The 17,480-nt window shown below is 43.4% G+C and overlaps 1 protein-coding gene across 1 annotated transcript in view; it reads right to left on the reverse strand.

Moving 5' to 3' along the window:
* Positions 1-17,480, reverse strand: part of PLEKHM3 (pleckstrin homology domain containing M3) — a gene marked incomplete at its 3' end in the record, with an annotated part of 150,081 nt that overhangs the window by 73,883 nt on the left and 58,718 nt on the right. Inside the window, exon 6 of the mRNA XM_080932667.1 lies at positions 9,933-10,126. Within this exon, the coding sequence (XP_080788793.1) occupies positions 9,933-10,126 (194 nt within the window). The remainder of the gene's footprint in view (positions 1-9,932; positions 10,127-17,480) is intronic.

Consider the following 17,480-nt stretch of genomic DNA (forward strand, 5'->3'; position numbering starts at 1 on the left):
TGTGTGTGAGTGTATGTCTGAGTGTATGTGAATGTGTGTGTGTGTGTGTGTGTGTGTGTGTGTGTGTGTGTGTGTGTGTGTTATGTGTATGTCTGTAAAGCCAGAAAGTTAATGTGAGGAATCATACTCAATTGTTCTTGCACCTTATTCGTTGAAGCAAGGTCTCTCAATCAAACACAGAACTTACTGACTTGGTTAATCTTGCTAGCCACCTTGGTTTATGCCTTCTGAGGCTAGAATTCTACCTGGACCACGCCCACCCAGCTAGCACTTACACAGCTTTCTGGGTACCCAAAATCTGGCCCTCATGATTGAGTCACAAGTGCTTTAATCAATGAGCCATTTCCCTAATCCTAAATTAAGTATATTTGAATCACAATAGCATTCAGTATTTTAGATCAAATAATCCTTCCACCTACTATGTGGTGGAACTCTCTCTCTCTCTCTCTCTCTCTCTCTCTTTCTCTCTCTCTCTCTCTCTGTGTGTGTGTGTGTGTGTGTGTGTGTGTGTGTGTGTTCGTTCATGTTTGTGCGATTGGGCACTGAAGGTTGACACTCTGTTTGTACCTTAGTTTGAGACAGTGCCTCTCACTGAGCCTGTAGCTCACCACTGCTAGGCTGGCTGGCCAATGAGCTCATTTTTGCGTTTGCCTCCCAGCACTGGGGTTACAGACATACACTGTTATGTCAGCTTTTACATGGGTGCTGGGTCCTTGCAGTCTCCCATGGTATATGGCAGGCACTCTGCCCACTAAGCCATCTTTCCATCCCTGTATGAAGATATTTTACTCTCTCATTATTTGCTATGACTCTTGTTGAGTGCACTGCTTAATAATAAGATTCTTTTACATCTATGGATACAACAAAATAGTAGTTTTGTTCAGGAATTCATCATTTTTTAACATTTACTGACTTTAAAGATATTTAATTAGGCATAGTACATAATCCCAGGTCTGAGAGGCTGAAACAGGAAGATTGTCATGACTCTAGGGTCAACCCAAGTACAGAGTGAGATCCTGTCTACACAAGGTGTACGCTAAGTAACTAAGTGACATGGTTACATGACAAACAGCACATGTGCAGCCATTTTACTGAGAAAGAAGCATTTACAGAGAGAAAAATCTAGAAAACAAGCTCAGAAGTAGAAGAATAGTAGGTGCTTTCTTATTTCATTTTTCTATGATGAATGATATATATTATATTAAGCACAGCCCAGTTGGACCAAATGAAGTTGCTAGAATCTTGGTAACAATAGTTTATCTGCTTAATGAACTTATTCAACAAGCATTTATTAATTCCCACTCCATATCAGGTGCTGTCCCAGGCCCTGGGATACAGCAGTGAGCAATACATATAAAAAGCCATGGCCCAGTGTGTCTTACCTCTTGGGGGAAGAGCAGAAGCATATGTGGAACAGAGGACAACTTTGTACTTTAAGACAGGGAGACAGACAAGACACTGCACTGTGCCGTCTGTGAATAGGCAATGAAAGAAGACAGGAGGGAGGGGTAGGGGTGGAGATATTAAGTTGCACACTGGTTGTAATTTAAAATACAGCCAGGCATGTTTCTTTAAAGTGATGGCTGCATAAAGACCTAGAAGAACAAGCAGGTGGTACAGAAACCCAGGCAGGGCCCTCTTAGTATGCTCCTACTAGCAGAAAGGCCAGTGTGACTGGAACAGAGGCAGGAAGTGGTGGGAGGTAAGACAGAGACTAATGGAGACAAGACTGTGCACAGCTTTGGCTTTGACTCAGAGTGAAAGGTAAAGTTATTACATCAGTTGGGCCAGAAGTGACATCATCCAATCTGCACATTAGCTACAGCCAGAATCCTAAGAACAGACTGCCGCAGGGGACCAGTGACTGCAATAGTCCAAGAGAACACGGCGGTGCCTTGGACCCTGGAGGCAGCACTGACAGTGGGAAAGAGGAGATACGGTTTGAGGCTGAAGCTGTCAGTCTGCCAAGAGGAAGGTGTATATGGCTTGGAATCTCACTTAAGGTGCTCTTAAGTGATATAGGAAGGGTGTGGTCTGTAGTAGGAGGTAGGACAGGGATTTTATGAGCTTGGTTTGGACATAGGTAAACTCAAGATAATATTAAAACTGAAAAGACCACTTCACCATCTGGACTTAGCCTCACATGTCAGTGAACTCACTAAGAAAGCATTGTAACTCTGGGTAAAACAGAAGGGGACAAAGCATGAGTCTGACAGGATACTGTTAACAAAAGTGGCACTCTTCATGACAGAAAGAGCCCATCGCTTAGCAGAACTAACATTTCAGTGGGAATCATGCTAGATATACTCACCATTCAAATTAAATCTCAAACAGGAAAAGGGGAATCACAAGGAAGACAAAGCCACAAGTCAGTGTTCTGCTGCAGAACAATCAAAGAGGGAACTTGATAAACAATAGGTCCAACTTCCTTCCCTGACATGTGACCCAGCACTGCTCAGAGTCACCAGGAACACGGGATTGAAGAGTGTCCCCAAGCAGCATGGGAAAGAAAACAGTTAGGTTTACTTCACGATGGGCACTTCAGATTTACTAGGCATATCAGGACTCAACTCACACTTTCAATGATGGAGAATGGGAAATACTCAAGCCATGTAAATGTCTCAGAACCCAAAGATTTGAGTGTTGGAAAGAGAAACATGGGATTGAAGAAAAGCTTGTCAAATAGCTGGTAATGTTTTCAGTGTTCTAAGGTGAAGTGGGGTGGGGGTGGGGGCAATACACTAGAAAGCTTTTAAACTGGATTTTCTTTTTTTAAGGTGTTTGATTTCTGAGGCTGTTTGCCTTTGGTTTTTTAGTATTACTATATTCTTTATGAAATGGTAGTGAGAAATAATAATTTGTTTTAGTGTGTGTTTTGACTAGAGGCATACATAAAACAATCCTGGAGATGCTGCTATACTTTTGCATTAAGTTTCTAGGTCTGGGAAATAGAAAGGTGTGGCAAACTGTGACCTATAGAAAAGGCACTTGCTGGCACTGAGCCAGCTGCTCTGCATGGCTCCCTAGGAATCACTGAGCCTGTGTCTACCTCATCTTTCTTCACACTCTTCTAAAAAACCTTGATCAAGTCTTCAGGAGGAATGAAAGAAAGGCCATTCAGAACATGAGCCAGGAGTGGCTGTAAACATCTGGGAGGCAGTGGCAAGTGGATCACTCCCAGTTCAAGGTCAGTCTATTCTACATAGTGGGAGCCAATCCAATAGAAAGACCTTGTCTAAAGCACATTTTAAAAGAGTTTGGAGACCTCCAGACATCACCATCATTTACGAGGCAAGAAGCAGTGATCTCAGCATGAGCAAACATGGCTCCAGCTGCACTCTGCTGCTCACCAGCCTTTCACTGTGGGCACGTCAGAGAGCCTCTCCATCTCTGTCCTCTCCTTCTTTCCTAAGTAGCCTTTGTCATATGTGCCTCAAGGGACTGCTATAAAGAAAATTATAGATTTCCAGAAAAGTCCCTCTTATTGATAAAAATCCCAATAATTTTAAGTAGTTGTGAAAAACGTGAGATGACATAATTTTAATGATTCATAAACTCTTATTGCACAGCTAACTGATAGGAAATGAGCCTGAAGAGATATAAGTCACCTAGCACTTAAGCACCAACTGAGTGACCCAGATGATCGCTGTTGTTAGTTATCACAGAACAAGGACAAGAAGAGGCGACATTTGAGTCGGCCGAAAGTTAAGAGTGACCTGTAGGTGGGAGAGGTGGATGGTATATCAAGGAAATGAGCATTTGATTTTGACTGGGGTGTCTATGACCCACCAAGGGCCATGTGCAAGATGAAGCCAAACATGTGGGCCATGGCCAGGTCACTGGGATCAGATGGCCAACCAGGCATGCTGTGATATCCCTCAGGTAGCTGAACTATATACAGTCTCGTCTGCTCTATGGCTGAATGGCTGTTGACTAGTCAAGGGATCCAGAGCAAACAGGAGTCCTAGTTAGCAAACTAGAGAAAAAGGTGATAAGAGGCCAGACCCAGCGGGTGACGGGAACAGGAAGTAAAGGAGAGTGGTGACCAACTCTTAGTGAATCTTAAATACCTTCCAACATGCAAGGAGTTGCCAGACAGACGCAAGTCAGGGACTAGGAACTTGAGGAAAGGTAGCCGAGACTGGCCTCTCATTCCTCTATTCAGGAGCTGGGAAGAGGCATGGAGGCAGCAAGGTTGCAGAGAAGGGGAATCTCAAACAGCCAGAGGATGAAGGTCATAAGAGACCCAGGAGAAAGTGTAGCCATGATGGCCAGAAGGTCCCTGAAACAGGAGCCTGAAAAAGCCACAATGTTTTCAAAGAATGCAATTCCCAGCCAGGTGGACAATAAGTTACGGGCAAAAAGAAAGCAGAGAGTTCCTGTAAGTTTAGTAGCCAGAGGAATGTCAGAAGATGCAGCTTGTACAGTGCTGGGAGAAAGGGATATTCTGCTTTTGTGTTTGACTATCCAGGTAAAGGAAACGAAGGGGTAAGGTATTAATTAATTGTGCTAGAGGAACTGGGGCATGTTCTCTGGGGGATTCTTCTGTGCCTCCACTGCAGGGTCACAATCCCCACCTGGGGACTCCTCCAGGCAACACATTCCTCACACAGGAAGACCCTCGTTCTTCAGTGCCTCTAGGCTCAGCTTCCTGCTGCTTCTTGTTTTAGCTCAAGTCTCCTCCTGAGCTTCAGTGCTTATTGAAAGATGGGAGCTAACCGCACTGAGCTCCGGGCACCTCCCCTTAAGTCTGGAGTGTCTCGTTTACAGGTGAGGCAAGCACACAGCTTGAAAGCTGTTGCAGGGGTGAGCACTGGGGCAGGGATGTCTAACTTCAGGAAACAAAGCTACTGCTCGCTCTTTATTATTTTGTTTTCCTCTTCACTCTTGGTGGCCCAGCCGCAATATTTGGCTTTCTAGTGACCTGGAAGCACTGCTCCAGGGATACAGGAGCAAATGCCTGGAGAGTATGCTATTCCGGCCTAGCACAAGCACCGGGAATCCCTAACCCATCCTGTGAGAAATGTTCATGTTGACCTAGTGCTGTTTCTGCTAGTTCTATGAGCACCTTCATGTTTGTCTTTTGATAGAACAGAACCTAAGACAGCTGCCAATCTTTGGTGTTCCAACCTGAAATGGGAGCTAAGGCTAAGTATCCAAGACACATTGTTCTCATCATTTATACACATAAACCCAGGTTTAAAATTTGCAAATGCCTACAAATGCCAGGAACCACTATGAATGGATGGATGGGCTGGGGCTGAAAAACAGGACAGGGTTTATTGTATCTTCCAAGAGATGCTGGGCTTGAAGGAACGATAGGAGTAACAGAAACTACAGTAAGGCAGAGTCGGACATCTAAAGCAGATTACTGCTACATAAAAATGACAGAAGTCCTATGGAATGAGAGCTTCTGAATTTCAAAAAGAAGCAGGAATCTGGATATAAGTATATATGAAATTCTTCTTTATTTTATATATGTGATGTGACTGCATATGTGTGCACATATGTGATCGTGGGTTGTGGGTGTACGTGTGTACCATAGAGCATGCATAAAAGCCATAGGAAACCTGAAGTATCAACCTGGGGTAAAAGGTTTTCCCCCTTTTTTCTTTGAAGAAGGGGGATGACAATGACCTTCCTGTCTTTCTCCTTGGCCGCAGGCCAGGCCTGCTGGCCTGTGAGCTTCCAGAGATTCTCTTGGCTCTGCTGCCTTCCATCTTCCCTAGGAGTTTCTGGATTACAGACGCACAACAGCATGCCCAGCTTGTATGTATCTGTCTGTACATGTGTGTGTGTCATATGGTCTGTGTATGTGTGTTATATGGTCTATGCATATGTGCATGTGTGTGTTATATGGGAAACTCCTTTTAAGATGTCATTTCAGAGCTTAGCAGAGCCATCCCTGTAAGGTCAAACAGAACAGGTCTGTTGGCCAAGTTTAACTTTGATTACCTCACTTAGGACTTGTGATTTACACCATCCTCCTAGACCCAAACTTAGTTGAGCATGTAGACAGTTCTTCCTATGTCCCTTAATGGCTGCTGATCCCATGCTTCCTGACACTGCCGAGATTGCCCAGAGTTCTTCACACCTTCATGTGTGGACACGATAAATAACTCTTCTAACAGAAAGTTAACAAGGCCTTGAGCTAATTCGGCAGGGTCACCATCTGGGAGTCATCAGAAACAGAGAACTGTCAGCACTGTAAACATTTTAGGCTTCAAGGAAGACACTGCCTCTTTCTAAACCAATCAGTGCTGCCAGTCAAGATTTGCAGCAGAGATTCAAGAACGAGACATCCATTTAACAACAATAACAAGACCAGTGAGGATGAAAACCGTACAGTCACAATAACAAGGGCCTAAAAGCAAACTGTGACTTCCCTAATAAGGCAGAGACCCAAGTTGGCTCCCTGGCGGTCAAGCGCCAATCCGATTAATCAGTCTGTTTCCAGTTTTCTCGCGACAGCAATATTAACAGTTTGCTTTACTCTGTTTATATGGTGCTGACAGGTCTTCAGCATGTTGGACCTACTTGCTAGTGATTAATGACTACTCTCATTCTGAGGTAAAACCAGGCAGGAAGAAAATGCCTTTCATGACTAGTTAGGAGCCACATTCGCTGCTGTTTTTGTTGTTGCTTCCCTGGGGCCCACTGGCACCTCCCTCTGTCTGAGGATACTCATTCTCCTCTAACTGATTCAGCTCCTTCCCCTGCCCTGAGATGCTCTGCACTCTACTCAAAAACGGAACCTAAAATGCACACTGTGAATGAGCTTGGCATCTTGAAAGACATTGTTGGTTCATTTAGTTATAAAAATCTCATTTCTATAAAAATGAAAAAAACAGGTGTAAAGTGACTCTGGAAATGGGAATTTTAACATTTGGAATAGGTAATAATCATGTTTACAGCAGTGTTTGCATACACAGAAGACAGCAGAGTTGAAATCATATACATGTTACTGTAGGAAGCACTGTCACCTCAGAAAGTCTGAGATTACTGCATTAAACAGGCATATTTCAGCAAGGTCACAGGGATTTGAAGTAATAGAAAAGGACCCACCCTGTTCACATTCTCTCCCCTATGAAAAGAAAGCTGTAAGTGAACTACTTATCCCTGGCGTACTTATCTTTTTCCTTTTGTTTTTTAATTCACTTCATGTGTATGTGTGCCTGTGCACACACTTTTGTGCCGTGGGGCACGAGAAACTGTAAGGACAAGTTTGTAGGTGCTGGTTTTCTTTTACCACATGGGTTCTGGGGGTCAAATTCAGGTTTATCAGACTTAGAAACAAGGACCTTTGCCCGTTTGGCCACCCTTCTTTGTTTGTTTGCTTGTTTGTTTAGAGTCTTGCAATATAGCCCTGGCTGACCCCAGTCTCCTCATGTGGCACAGAATGGCTTTGAGCCTGCACCCTTCCTGCCTTAGCCTCATAAATGCAGGATTAGAAGTGTGTGCCTCATCATCCAGCCACCAAATGTTATTTATTTATTTTTATTGTACTTTATTGTGACAGAATCTCTGGTAGCACAGACTTGCCTTGAATATACGATATAGCCAAAGATAACCTTGAACCTCTGATCTTACCTCCATCTACTTAAGTCCTGGGACAGGCATGTAATAACCCCAACATCGTCTTAATATGCCTGAGTATAGAGAATCCAAAACAATGAAAATAAACAAAGAAGGATGGGCTTCTTGTAAGGCCTGCTATGAAACAGCATCTCATTGCTTGCACTCGGTGAGTCCGGCGCTTGGACAGCAGGGCAGCTTCCTACAACACTTCCCTGTGTGCCTCTCTAGACAGCAGCAGAACTGCACTAGCTCTCACCGAGTCAGATGCAAGAACAATCTGGTATGAAAGCACTGTTAATAACAATAACGCTATATACTGAGCACCTACTATGGACCAGCACTGCTGTGAATGCTTCAGTTATGCAAACGGTTTCATTCCCACTACTATGACTATCCTGTGTTAGACAATAGTCTTTGTTTGAAGTACAGGATATGAGAGAAAGTAGAACAATACACTACATTTGGGCAAACTCTGAACCCCTTATCTGAGCCCTAATAATGCATCTAATGTAAAGGTCTGACTGGAGAGGAGAAGAGTGATATTAGCTAGACTAGCTATAAAGGTAGTAAAGCTGTTCTGGAAGAGGAAAGATCTGACAGTTATCTCAGAAACTGCACTGAGCATTTTTTAAATGTAGCAAAATTGGAGTTTATTAAGGAAAGACTTCAAAATCGATGCAGGCAGAAAGGTAAGTAAAGAGGAGTACCACATGCCCGGCCTTCCCGAGAGACAGGGCCGACTGAATATTTTGATCCATCTGATCAATTATTTTTTCAATTTTACATTATAACGGACGGGTATCTAATAGGATTCCCACGTGTAGCTTTTCATATCATCCACAATCATAGGCACAAGGAACTCAAGCTCTGAGCAAAATCCAAAAAGTACTGAAGCAGCAAACGAGAACATTTTGAGGGCTGAAAGACATTTGGTTTCTATCTAATTCAGTTGCTAAATGAATTGGAGCCACAGAACTCAACCATCCTTCAAGGACAGTCCTAAGACATTTTTAGATGTGTTTATTTTTTAATTCATGCGTATGGATGTTCTGTGTGCATGCATGTATGTATGTGCACCAAGTGCATGAACACAGTGCATGGTGGCAAGCCAGGGGCCTGCTGGAGTGGAGCTGTTAGTCATCCAGAAGAGGAGGGACCTTCTATCTAATTTCCAAATGCCCATCAACTGCCCATCAGAAGAGGACATAGGATGCCCTGGAAGTGGGGTTACAAACAGTTGTCAGCTGCCATGCTGGGTGCTTGGAGCCAAACCCTCTGGGATACAAGTAAGTGCTTTTGACTGCTGAGCCACCTTTCCAGCCACCCCCCAGGAAAGCTCTGAGCTTTTAAAATTAAAATCTGCCTAGCTTCTATGAAAGTAAGTCTCTACTGGAAAAACACCTAGGTGACTGAGTGGGAAGCATGCTGCTCCAGGATCTGCTTTTCCATCATTACTTCCCAAGAGCTCACTGCATAGCATGCACCTTTCACTATAGTTACTTCTTTCCTAAATGTCTTCTTCAGAAGCCTGGAGTCACATCAACTTCTTAGGAGCAAACTGAATTTTACATTGTAAACACTATCATCTTGAATCCTTCCAAAAGCTCTTATCCAGGTGGGATTCCAGAAACATTTACTATGATTAATATGTGCTGCTGGTCATTTCTATTACAATGAAAATATCAAAAGGGATTTTAGGGACTTGTGCATGCCATCAACAATTATTTCAAGTATAAACTGGTTCATATATGCTAAGGGTGAGAATTTAAATGCTCATAAAATACGACTGTAAAAGAAGGAATTTGGTAAGAGTGAGCACATTTTAATTTCATTTTAAGGATCTGAGTTTGGTTTGGCCTTGTGTGTTCTATGAACTATGAGCTGAATCAGTTACAGAAAGGAGAGCAGCCTGTACCAAGTGCAAGGTGAAGGGCAGAATCCTAGGGTATGTGTCTTAATGCTATGCTTTCCTGCCTGCAGCAGTTACCAAGTTAGTACATTTTGTGTGCAGGGAAAAAAATGATTTGAATGATCATTTGCATTTTTCCCATTAAAGTACTTTTTAGTTGTGAAATATTTCAAGCTTATGCATGATAAGCAACAAGTAAAACCTAGGAAAAGTACTAACCCCTGCCTACGTGACCTGTGAAAACCCCATGGGGTTATGACCGTAGGTTAACACGTTGGTGGAAAAGGCTGAGCAGTGATGCTCACCTTTGCTTGGCTCAACTGACTGAGGACAAAGAACCAGGGCAGAGGTGGTGGAGGGACCTAAAGACCTGGAAAACGGGCTGCCTTGGAAAGGGGCTCAGGGGCATCTGACTGGCTCCTTGAGCTGGCATTCAGTGACTTACCTGCGGCGCAGATCCTCTGCCACTGCTGCCCGGCAGCTGAACAGATAGGCTCGGAGTGACTTCAACCGCTGCCGAAGCCGTACCACGGTGGCCAGCGGCTCAGCATGCAGGTACAGCATGGGGTTCTCCTGCTGGATGTCGATCAGGGGCTCTTCGTACACATACTCCAGAAACTCCTTGGCCTGTTTGGACACCTGCAAAACAAGTCTTGGCTGTCAGCACTGGCAAGTCCCCCAGCCTTCCACACCTGTCTGCTCTGCCTAGGAGCCACACAAAATAGGAAGTGTTTCTGGTCACTGCAAGGGAAGAAGGTCACAGAGGAAGGAGCTAAACACCATGTAGTTTCTTCTCACCTTCTCGAAGCCCAGCTGTGTTAGGAATTACCTAAACCTGTACCCGTGATGGTACAAACCACACCAATGCCATGTTTCTGATTTGTTTGGTTTTATATATCCCACTGTAATGAACTAAGATATGACCAAGAAGGAAATTTGGTGAAAAGTACTCAAATGCTTCCCATCTGTTTGATTTGTTATAGCTCTGTAATTATTTCAAGCAATGTAAAAAAACAAAAAACCCAAAAAACAAAAAAAAAAAAAAACAAAAAAACAAAAAACCAAACAAACCAACCAAACAAAACCCTTATAGTCTTTAAAAACTGTATAAATATGTAAACATGAACATATATTCCATAATACTCTTAAAAGTATTTTTAAAGCAGAAAAACCACATGTACTATGATCCATCCACCTCTAACCTTTGGGTTCTTTGTAAACAGCATTGTTCTAGGGCCAGGTAAATAGTGCACTGGAAATACAATGCACCAGAGAAAGAGACAGCAGCACCAGGGCACCCACAACAGAGAAACTTCAGCTCTACATATGTCTTGGGGGTCACTGGACTCTCTCCAGACCGGTTTGCTGATATGGATGGAAATGGCCCAGTGACATAAAGAGCTGGCTCAGTCTCTGTTTATGTAAGGTAAGCCTGTCCACAGTTCCCACTAACCGTCTCCAGAAGCAAGGCTGGGATCCAGCACTAACATAAACAATGCTGTTCATTAAAGGGGAAACTGCAAATCCACTATGCTGTCTGCCCCACAGCTGCAGCTTACTAATGAGGAGAACACAAGCCCCACCCTCATGTGGCTATTTAATAGGAAAGATAAAGACTCAAAACAAAACCACATACAGCCTGCTATCACAGCGAGCTCACAGGTAGCTCAAAGAGGGGAATCATCTTTCCTAAGGAAGGGGCAAGGAGCCAGGTAGGCCTGGTGAAGCCAACACTAGGTCTGGATCTGGAATTACAAGTGGAAACTCATTTGATGGACAGAATGGCCAGGGAAGTATGAGGAGAAAACAACGGGCTAATCACTAAGTCCCACAACACACACTATGGAAGTGTAACTACGGGATCTGAGTCTACTATGCACCTATTAAAGTATACTATTTTTACACAATCATCAAGTTCAGCATCACCATCTTCATAAACTGGAAAGCTCACGTCTAAGTTTACATCTCCTATAGGGCTATGGAAGTGCATAATTTTTTAAAGTAAGTATATTGTGTGTGTGTGTGTGTGTGTGTGTGTGTGTGTGTGTGTGTTTATAAGCAATTATTTCTGAGATATCTGTTGTGCGGTCTGACCCTATGATGTCATGCAGAGAGTGACAAAGTTAAAGGCACTTAATAGACTGAAATGAAGCATCCCCAGAATTAGCCAAGATCTTTAGCTGCTTTACCAGATCAGAAACAACAAGGTAGCAGGGTTCAGTAGCCTCTACTCTCATCTGCGAAGCAAAGACATATGTACACGTCAGACAGCATAGCAGGCCAGGCCTTCCGTGAAGAACAAAGCAGCTGTGGCCCTGTCCTCAGCACCTCCCAGCTCCAGCTCCATGCAGAAAGACAAAACTGAATCACATGCCGTATTTACTGTGTTTAAATATCAGCTGCACTTACATATTTTCAATGAGGAAAACAAGCCTGATGGTGTTCAGGGAAGTGAAGTATAATCCACTTGAAACTGTTGCTAAAAAGTGATGTATTGTACAATTCAATTAGTCTTCCTGGGTGTACAGAGCAGTGTTTATACTGAGTCCCAGCCCTGCTGAATTAGGTTAACAATGCTACCTTTTAGTAGGTGAACAGAAGGACAAAGGGCACTGGCCAGTCTCCCAGGCCTTAAAAGGCTTCTCTCTTCAGGTGCTACTTAAGCCCAAAAGCAAAAGAGAAAAAAAAAAAATCTTTTACAGAGACTGTAAAGGCAGGGGGACTAATGGGACAGCAACTACTGATAAACTAAGATGAGGGAAAAAGAGAAACAGAGCTGGCTTCAGTAACGGCAAGGCACTGCCTTCCCAATTTATTAGCGAGCTCTCCTCCCACAGAGCGCATCACTGGTTGCTTGGGTGCATGAACACATCCCTGGCTGTTGCAGCCATTTTTGGCAATGAGGCTGAGCTCATGGTCTGTATTCAGAGCCCAGATTCCTTTGATTTCTACTCCATTCACAAAGACTAGTGAGGTAGGTTTGAGGAAAACTTGCAATTTGGCATAAAATAAATGCTAGTTTTTGCAAAACAGAGCTTTATAATTAAGCTTCTGATTCCTTGAGCTCTCAGTTTTCCTCCCTTTATTGGCAAGATGATTTAACACGCAAATCTTCTATCATAAAAAAGCTCTTTCCAAGAAGAAAAACTTTTAAATGAGTATTGGCCTAAGGAAGAAGCTATACTCCTAGTAACCTAAAGGAAGCAGTCAATAGTATTCTTGGGTAGGAGTTTCTTTTTCTGCTAATCTAAACATGCCATGAGCCACCTGTTAACATCAGGTGTGTCCCAATAAATAGCTGAGCTACTGTCCTTCTTGCAAATCAGAACATGAAATGCCAGAGTGCTATTTTTTTTTATTTTTGCTTATCGTTATTGTGCGAGTCTATGGTTGTGGGTGATCAGCGGGCAACATTTTCATGCCGTGTTTTACTTCTGAGGGTTAGAGGACAACTTTCAGGACTGACTTCTCTCCTTTCATGTTAGGTCTTCAGATTGTAGTATGAACTATGGGCTAGCCTAGACTACCCTAGAACACTGGGTTAGAGATACACACTACTATGCCTGGTCTCTTCGCTCTTGTAGCACATAAACAACAGTTTATGTCACAGGGACTCAACATCATTGCTGTGCTTATGTTTCTGGTTTCTTGAGCTACATGACTTATGAGGAAAGAAGCCCAACTAAAAACATGTCCCCTCCTTGTCACAATAAGGAGAATTAGAGAGAACAGCACAATCACATTGAAATTAGTTACAAACTAATGATGACCAAATCTGTGACTGCACGCATGCACTGACAGATGAACACAAGTAATCTGAACACTAAGTGTAATCATTGCAGATTTGAACACAGCATGCATTTTGTCACAATGGTAACAACTACCTCTTAACTGCAGAATTACTGGATGTTGCTCAGGTTTGCATAATCCTGAGGGAGGATTCTGGAATACTGTTCTGGCATGTTCACCCACAAAACAGCCCTGGGTAAAGAAGTAATGGGCAAAGGAAATAAACAGTCAACCACAGATGCCATCTGAAAATGAGGCAGTGTACCCCATTTTTATTAAAGGAGGAAAAGGCCAAAGAAAACACGGGGGGACATAATCTTAGCATAGCAAGGAAAGGAAAAAAATAAACTAGTCAAATTTTCTCAATCTACGTTCCCAAGATTACTGGTCCCACAGAAAAGATCCCGCAGTGTTGGAAAATGAATAGGCTGCACAGTACTTTCTTGGTGATTCGAAAGGAAGCATGTTCTCACGTCCAAACCCTCAGACACTAGGGAGTAAAGAAAAGCTGCTTGGGTTGAGTTAAGATGTAACTCTGTGGTAATGACAAGGGGAAGAAGAAGAACAGAGGGAAGGAGGGATAGGAAGAGAGGGAGACAAGGAGTGGAGGGTTAATTAACCCATCTATCCCTCCACTTACTTCAGTTTTGTGTGGTTGCAGCCCTGCTGTGGTCAGAAGGATGGGAGAAAGGCTGATCTATGCTCACTCACCTACTGGAAGCTGAACGTCCTTCTCTACCTCCATTGTCTCCTCTGACCAAGCTGTAACCCCATTGGCTTTTTCCAATCCTCACCAAGATGGTGGCCTTCCAACAGAGCCCTACTCACAAGTGCAAAACTTGTGAGTATTCCACAGAATCCACTTTGAAAAATATCGAATTAATTCATTGTCTGTATCTAATCAAGTCCAGAGACCCCAGCTGACTTATTTATGGTCATGTCATGGCAGAGTGGAGCCAGGACTCAGAACTCTGGACACGCTGCTCCGTGTTCCACAGTCTGCAGTCACAGTGCCTTCGGTTTTTAATTACTCTGCCATAACTTATCTGCTCACTGTTCTAAAAGAAGTGCTCCCTGTCCCTCCTCCATCCTTCCCTGTCAGAAGGCAGGTAGGCTGCAAACAGAGACAGACTGATGTAATTAGGCAGCGCTGGCATGTAGGCGCACATTTGAGCTCTATTCTAAAACAATGACGAACATGAAGAAGTATTCCATGTCTGAAGTCAGTTTTGTATTTATGTGGTTGTTTAACGTCTTGCCCCCTCTACCGAAGTAAAAGCAGGAACCACATTCCCTTTGAGCCACACACTCTTACTTCAGACACAATTCTAACAGTTTGGTTTTATTTCTAAGTTTATAACACTTTCAGAGACAATAATGAAGAAAGAGGAAAGGCAGCTAGAGGCAAGAAAACTTGTCTTGAACGCCTCTCAAGATGAAGAGATAGGCTTGTGTAACATGGAAAACCCCTAATGAGGCTAGGACATAAAAAACAGTTTTTAAAAACACAACTATGGGGAAGTGGTAGGAAAGTTAAGTGTTTTGAATTGGTTCTGATTGGTCTGAATAGGGAGGAGGGACTTTACCTTCAAAGAGAATTTCATTAGAAAATGGCTACAGAATTTAAAGACAGGGTTCAACTCCTTCTCCAACCATGAAGCCTAGTTCGGCCTGCAGCACAGACAGCAGAAATGGATGCTATCCTGCTTTTGAAAGTAATTACAATTACTAATACTCCAGAGGGCAGCCAGGAAATGCTTAAGATGACAATTTCATCCTGCTCTGAAAAACCATTTTTTCAACGGGTAGTCAAGCAGTCACGTACTTGCTATTAAGGACAGTAGGCAGATCTAACAAAACGATGTCTGGATTTAGAAACTGATAGGTCTAAATTGATCCTCACAATTAGGAGCATTAAGCTAATTCCTGGTATCTGAGCAAAGACAGACAGATGCTAGACTAAATGGGATATAGTTCCTCAATGCCAGTGACAGATGACCCAGATAAAATCAGCTGTGCTCCTGCAGTAAAATTGTTCCTGGTCCACTGAGAATGTGGGAAGCAGAGATCTGACTCCTCATGTGCAGTGAATGAAGTGAGTGTACCTAATAAATATCTTTAATTAGCTACCTATTCCCTCAAATCAAGTCTAGTTAATTTAAGGACCACCAAAACCTGGGCCATCTTACAGAAAGATCCTAGGCTTCAGCACCAGCTAGCCTGGTGGTTTCCGTAGTCTTCAGAGCTCTCTGTGAACAGCCATGGCCTTCAAGAACTATGCCTGCCTTGGTTCTTGTATTGCCAGGGCATCTGTACCGTTCCCACACTGGGGGAGGGGATAACTGAGGATATCTCCTATACTTGGCAGTGGAGATGTGGGGCCATCCATGCAACTATGAATATCTCCATCTGTACTTGCAGGCAGTGTGCATTTGGTGAGTGTGATGAAGGTCATGTGGAATGTAGAGTGTGTTGAGTCTGAGGTGCCCATGGGACAGGCTTCACTCTTGGTCAATCTGCAGCCACCCCTGCTTAACCTCAACTGTGTGCCACCAACTGTGCTAAGCCACATCTCCCTCCTCAGCCCACTTTCACAGAGAGAACACTCAGCCAGCAATTAATTATATAAATATTCTGTAAGTACTGATCACACATTCCTTACATTTTTGTTTGTGAGTCTAGCCTTTAGAGCTAAGCCATCTCTCCAGCCCATTTGGAATGCTTTGCTTTTTAAACTAAACTAAAACAAACAAACAAATCAAACAACCATGTAATTAAGTGTCTGTGTGTGGAAGAATATACACGTACGAGTGTAGGTGCCCAAGGAGTCCAAAAAAGGGTGTCAAATCCCCTGGAGCTAGAGTTCAGGCAGCTCTGAACTGTCTGACTGGGTGCTGCGAAATGAAGCACTCTGCAAGAACACTGTGCTTTCAACGTCTGTCCAGCCCTCAAGTACAAGGATGGAATCCCCGAGAGAGCTCAAACCTCCAGCCTTTTTGTGCTTTTGTCTTTTAACAACCTACTCTATACAACTCTCAGCTCTACCTGTGTGCATTACAAAGAGCAGTGCTGATCTGGTGTGCGGTGTATGAAGGGCATTGTCCCATTGACTTCACATATGTCAGCCGTTCAACCAGTGGCAATATTGAAGGTGAAGTAAGTTAAGGCAATATTATCCTCGCCTTGTAACCAAGAAAACTAAAACACCGAGAGTCTAAATAACTTATCCAGGTCACAACGCCAGTAAGGGACAAAGCCAAGACTTGAACATTCAAAGGCTGGGCTCATTTTATATATTAGCAAACTGAAGCTTGGGAGAGTTCAAGAAATTTGTCCCCCACTAACCAAACACTGAGGTATGCTTTGAACAGATGTTTAATTAACACCAATCCACCAGAGTTAGTAAAACTATGAGGGGAAAGGAGGGACTAAGGTTGACACAGCAGCAGAATAAACCTTCTCTAAGAGGAGTGTGGCTCCTCATGGAGGGATGGTGAGGACTATGTGGCTCAGAGAAGCCTGTAGGTAAATTTATGGAGCTATTTCCTAATCAGCCAATTTTCCCTATTAGCAGGAGTCTCCAGGATATCTCAGAGGAAGAGGAAAACTCAGTCTCTTAAGATCACACATATCGAAACCAAGAAATCTGATCAAAACCACTGGTGCAAAAGACAAGCTTCCATGAACTTCCAATCTGTCACCCACTCTCAGACTGCCCCCCCCCCCATTACTCCAGCCTTTCTCCTCTCTCCTGGGGAGTTCACATCAGCATTAAAAAAAAAAAAAAAAAAAAAGCCATGCTGTTATTGTTATTTTTTTCTATTAAAACAAAAGTCAAACCTGACTGACCCCGTTCCCCTTTGAGCTCCTCCCCACCTGTCTTCTCCCCTTCTGAGTAAAGCTTCTCCTATTCTTGTCATTTTCTTTCTTCCTTCCTATTCTATGTTGAGCCCGTTCCAGTCAGACTGTGCTCCTGCCTTTCCATTCACACTGCTCTCATTAGGGTCTCTAATTACCTCCACATGACTGAAGCCAGTGGTCAGTCCTCAGGGCTCATCTTATGTGACCTATCAGCATCTGTCACAGTTGATCTGGAAGCACTTTCTTCACATGGCTTGTCAAGCAGCCTGAACTCCTTCTACCTCACTGCTCACTCACCCCTGGTCTCCTGCCACCCTTTGCTGCCCCTCTTCTCTCTACCCTT

This window comes from Micromys minutus (genome assembly GCF_963924665.1).
Source record: "Micromys minutus genome assembly, chromosome: 19".
NCBI classification, from domain to species: domain Eukaryota; kingdom Metazoa; phylum Chordata; class Mammalia; order Rodentia; family Muridae; genus Micromys; species Micromys minutus.